The sequence below is a fragment of the Zea mays genome, chromosome 3, assembly GCF_902167145.1.
Source record: "Zea mays cultivar B73 chromosome 3, Zm-B73-REFERENCE-NAM-5.0, whole genome shotgun sequence".
Lineage (NCBI taxonomy): Eukaryota > Viridiplantae > Streptophyta > Magnoliopsida > Poales > Poaceae > Zea > Zea mays.
In genome coordinates this window covers 118,677,086-118,682,775 of record NC_050098.1, presented here as the reverse complement: position 1 = coordinate 118,682,775, position 5,690 = coordinate 118,677,086, and the positions used below count along the sequence as shown (strand labels likewise).

Genomic DNA, 5,690 nt, shown 5'->3' with positions numbered 1-5,690 from the left:
CTCTCTCCTAAAACTCATATTTTATTTACTTTTACGGATGTCGGTGTTGTTCCGCATGACACCATCTATAAAATAGCTAGATAAAACATCTTACATTATATTCGAGAAAAAACCAACATGACAGTGCCATCTAAGGAAGAGAATTTTAACTTGGTGCCAAGTAGAAAAGTTCAGAATTTTGAGTGCCACAGAAGAAAGACTAAATTTGGTTCCAGTGTCAAATAGATAAATCTATCATATTTTAACTTGGTGTTTTGGTGGAATTGTATTATTTTCGGGCGGAGGAAAGGAAGTATGTGTGGTTCGAGAGTAGGGCATAAGGCGGTGTCCTAACCTAGAAAATACATGATATACGATATGATAATTACAAACTTGACATCATGTGTGGAAACTATACACTCAATGCAATGGACAAAGTCAACAGATAAAATGTTGGTCCAATCATCTATCTTCTCTCATAACACTTCCTCTGTATGTCTTGCTTCTCGTGTAAATATGGTTTTTCGATGAGACCGATCTCAATGGTGAATTTTATGTGATTGTTATCAAGACTGTCACAGATTTTTTATGTTGTAATTGTGACCATGGGTTTTATACATACGAAACTCCATGTTCTTCACAATTAATCCACCAAATAAGACAAAGCCATGGGCATGTATAACCAAGAGTTTTTGGATAGTTTTTAAAATATAAGAGTGTTAAGAGACTCCCAGTGACAGAGTAAAGGGAAGGGGCAGCAGGGGCCATGACTATTTTTTTTGCGAAAAGCTCATTTCTTTTTTTTCACTTACCTCCGTAAAGACACATAATTAATGAGATTGTACATGCCTTTAAGCAACACAACGAAGAATGCAGCCAGAACGTCTAGTCCTCAATAATTAAGTAATCATAATAACACGTTAGCATAATGTTTGGCTAACACACTGCTCAATAGCTCTAGATTTGCCTTAGGAGTTTCTTTGCATTGTTCCGGTTTCCATTTGACCCAGCCGAGACGAGCGAGAGGCCAATGAACGTACTCTGTGCCTGAGAGACACATGTTGGAAGCAAACAAGGCGAGAAGGTAGCTCCAGCATCCATCTTCGAGCCCAGCTCCTAGTGGTACTGGATGGATGAGTACCGCCCGCTATCCACTACTGGATTCGTCTTCTTTACCATTTGTCCGAGGCACTCGGTAAAGTCTATTTGGCACTCAGCAAAGCATTTGCCGAGTGTTACACCCGGCAAAAAACACTCGGCAAACATTTTATCGGTAAAGGGTTGCCGAGACCTTTTTTGACACTCGGCAAAGAAAAGCACTTATCAAATTAAAAATCACAAAAAATCCAAAAACAACAAAACATTTTTTAAAATTAGGAGAACAACTACTCTCTAACCACCACCATTGCCCTACCGATTCATCCTATCATTTGTCACCATTTTTTAATCAAATTTAAGTGTTTTGAGAATCGTGAGATTCAAACTCGCAACTTCTCTCTTGCGTATAACCTCCTCTACCACTACACTACTACATCAATCGTACCTATATTATATTACCATTCCTCATGTATTATAACAAACAGAGAGTAATTTGATTATTTGAGTCACTAAATGAATTCAATTGAAAATGTTGTCAACTATAAAGTTGCATAACTTTTCAAGATCTATAACTTCTATTTTGATAGTTTCTACATCCGAGGCCGTTTACAAAATTTGAATTTCAAATTTGAAAACTTCACACAAATTTTTCTATGATAAGATGATTCAAATAAAAAATTGTTAATTACAAAGTTTCATTACATTTCAGGACCTACAACTTTTTATTTTGATGGTTTTTCCATCCGAGATAGTATGAAAATTCTAACATAGTTTGCATGACAAAATGATTTCAAACCAAAACATTGTCAACTATAAAGTTTCATGTTGATGGGTTTTTTCATTCGAGGCGTTTTCAAAATTCAAATTTATTTTTAAAAAAATTGATACATAGTTTTTATTGACAAGATGACTTTAGATGAAAAGGTTGCCAACTACAAAATTCTATAACTTTTCAAAATCTACAAAATTTTATTTTAATTGTTTGGTCATTTGTTCATTCCACATGATAGTTCTAACATTATTTACAAATCTTATACATATTTCTTGTAGTTTCATAAACTACAAAAAAGATATAGATTTTATAAACAAATTTACTTTTATTTTGTCATATGAAGAAATGATTAAAATATAAATTGTAGATCTTGATGAATTATATAAATTTGTAGTTAATTTGTTTATTTGAATTAATTAACTGCTTAAAAATGTGATTTTTAAATTGTCTTTATCTAGTGTTAAAAACATTCACTCAGCAAAAAAGTTTTTTGCCAAGTGTTAAAAAAACAATCGATAAAAAACTTTTTGACGAGTGTCAAAAATAAAACACTCGATAAAAAGTTGACACTCAATAAAGACCTAAATTCCAGTAGCGATGATAGATATAGTAGCATAGCATCTTGGCGTAATAAACATGGTCACCCCACCGGCCCATCCCCCACTGCAGGTAAAGCGGCAAGCCGTTGGAGTCAACAGCCGCACGGCGTGTGGTCGGGGCAGGAAACCTCACGCCAGCACCTTCCGGCGAGCGCCATGAAGACGCCGCCGGTCGAGCAGTCTGCGTGGAGGGCAGAGGGTGGGCAAGGAGAGCCGGAAGCAGCGAAGGAGGCCCGGAGGGTGAAGACGACGAAAGAAACGGCAGGCAGTCGGCAGCCTTTGGCAGATGGTGAAATTAAAAATAAAGCATAGTACAAGTAGAGTACTGCGTGATTGAAGACATGGCCATATTTATAATTCATTACTCAGCGAGGCCGGTCCTTGATGGCCTCACACTCACATGTCACATGGCCACTAGCTAGCTAGCACAGACATTGCCCTTCACTTGTCCACTCACTCGTACAAACACCCCACCACACACACATGGCTTTGATGTCCTCGCTGCACGCCTGCACCTCCGATCCCCTCTGTGGTCAAAACTAGCTTGTATACACACTATCTTATTCATATTTGTCGAGGCCTACTATACGTGCTAACCAAATTTTAAACGGTAGAGTATATGACCGTTTAGCTGCTGCGAGATCAAGGCTACAAGAAGACTGCACACAAGAAGCAAAGAGAGGTGGGGTGGGGTGGAGCACATCTACAGTACGAATTCAATATAATTTAAAACTAGTCAGTTGTCCATTGTTATATAATTATTATTTATTTTTAAATACTAATTTATGTGTGATCTAGTGGTTAATCTCAAATTTTTAGAACAGAGGACATGGTAGCACTAGATATCGTATTAGTTTCTTAATAATATAGTATAATAATATAGGATAGATGTTAACACACGCGTACATGACGGCCATCTTCAAACAGAAAAAAGAGAGAGAAAAGGCCCTTTGACCAGGCACAAGATGAAAAAAACCCGGCAATCATGTCCGCTGTGTTATGCCGTGCATGCCGAAATTTCATCCTGTCCTGTCTGCCACCGGCTTCTGCTCAATCTGTTCCCCAGATGCAACATTTTTTAAAAAAATAAATATATATTCGGCCCCCTCTCTCTCTTTCTTTCTCGTGTGGTTTGTGGTGCCGCATCGTTTTTGGGCTATTTAAGGCACCCACTCCCCACCTTTTCCTTTCTTCCTCCTCATCCAGCGCGGCTCCACTCAAAGCTTGAGCCTTCCTTTTCTTTTCTTGTTTTTGTTTTATTTTCTTGGTAGGGGGGAGTCGTCTTCTCCATCTCTCCTTAGCCTAGGAGAAGGAGAGATCCAGAGGCAAAAGCTTCAGGTAGACATGGCGCCCTCTCTCCCTCTCCTCCTGCCCTGCGTTCCATCCCTTCTTACGAATAGCTGAGCCCGTGCCTTGCTGCCTCGTGCGTAAATAACATGCGTTCTTGCACAATACTGTCACTAATCCCTTCATCGAGCTTTGCCTCGCCATAGTCGACCATAGATCTTTTTTTTTTCTTCTTCGTCGCTAGTTGAACTGATGTAGCTAACCGTTTCTTGCCATGTTCTTTTTTTTTTCTCTCTTCTTTTTGCAGGGTTTGTACAAATTCTAGATCTAACCGGACTAACCAGAAAACAAAACAAAAAAAGACGAAAGCATGAGCCACTTCGCCGCCGCCATGAAGAGCCCCCTTGCGGTCGCCGTCGCCGCGCCCGCCGGCGCCGCCGACGCTAAGAGCCCGCTCTTCTGCCCCAAGCCGCGGCGCCCCGCGGCGCCGCTGCGGTGCCATCAGAGCGGCGGCTTCTCCGACGCCGGCACGGATCTGCTCGACCTCCTCCTCTCGAAGGTGCTTGGATCCTTCTGGCGCCTCGTCCCTGGACTTGTGTTTTTTTAGTACATGACGCTGACGTTTCCCTGTCCGAACGCTCTTTTCAGGGCGACGAGAGCGGCCTGTCGTCGGCGTCCCCGCAGCCGCCGCTGTTCTGCGGCTCGCCGCCGCGGCGAGCGTCGAACCCGGTGGTCCACGACAGCAGGTTCGGCGCGGACTGCCCGCCCATGCCCGTGCCAGGGCTGCCCGTGCACCGGCCAAGCCCGCGCCCGTCGACGGCGGCGCCGTCCATGTCGCCGCGCGGGTGTGCCCGCGCGCGGTTCGCGTTCCAGCCCGCCGCGGTCCGCGTCGAGGGTTTTGACTGCCTCGACCGCGGCCGCGGCGGCCGTGGCCATGGCATCACCGCCATGGCCTAGACTGTGCACATACAACAGCCAGCACCCTGAGACCCTCCTCCCCCGCCCTTCCATCCATGGCACGCAAGAGCCACGAGCACCTTGTTGGAGGTAGAAGAAGAGGAGGGGGTAGGGGAGGAATTGAGAGGGATCGGTTTGTCCTAAATCTTACCCCCCTAAAAAGTAAAAAAAAACTAGTACTTTTATATAAACCCGTCCCATCCTTCCACCCCCAACAATTACAGCGAGTTTAGGTAATTTTATCACAGATCCTTTTTGTATGTAAATAAAGTTCGAGGTTCAGAAATTATGTAGAAAAAATGTAGAGGGGAGGAGGAGCAGGGACAAAAGGGCTTAAAAAAGCAGAGAAGGGATGATTAATCAGAGTTTCCTCTCTCATGTGTCACTGCCCCTCCTCTCTTGAAGGATTAATTAGCCATTGGGTTTAGTGGGTGGGAGGGAGGGAGTTCGGGAATAGTTAGGTAGTATGTCCTAGTTCGCCAATTAATGATGCTTTCTTTTTTGGTTTTTGATGGGGAATTGTTTTTTCTTTGTTGTCCGTCCGTCCATGCAACCAAGAAATTTCATGGAGAATCTGTACAAAAGAGTGGCTAGCTACTACACGAGAGTCCGTTCTGAGAGAAGCAACACGAGGTCAGTCAGTGGATGAGTTTAGAGTGAGACATTCACACGCTGAGAGGGTTGATAATTTGTGATATTTTCCTCTTTTTTTTTTCTTCCTGATTTTGTATATTGTAATATCCTGCTGGATTTTCCAATGAATGAGTGAATGAACCAATCAATCTTTATAATAGTAGTAGTATTGTTAGGCATGCTATACGAATGATTTGATATCTTCAGCTGCTACCAGCAGCAGCGCCCTGGGATTCAGGCTGTGCTGATGTGATTATGGTGGTTGAATGGTCCCATGCCCGGCCCTCACCTCACATGGTTTCCATGTGCCGAAGCAACACGGAGGCGATAACGACGGTGACGTGTCAGTGGCTCACTGACTCCTG

General features: G+C 43.0%; 1 protein-coding gene across 1 annotated transcript; it reads left to right on the top strand.

Annotated features, from left to right (window-relative positions):
- Positions 1-3,586: 3,586 nt before the first annotated feature.
- On the top strand, positions 3,587-5,488 carry LOC103650465 (uncharacterized). Its single transcript, XM_008676056.4, has 3 exons — positions 3,587-3,786; positions 4,043-4,294; positions 4,384-5,488. Exons 2-3 carry the CDS (start codon positions 4,106-4,108, stop codon positions 4,690-4,692), a joined length of 498 nt encoding a protein of 165 aa, XP_008674278.1. The 5' UTR covers positions 3,587-3,786; positions 4,043-4,105; the 3' UTR covers positions 4,693-5,488.
- Positions 5,489-5,690: the final 202 nt, after the last annotated feature.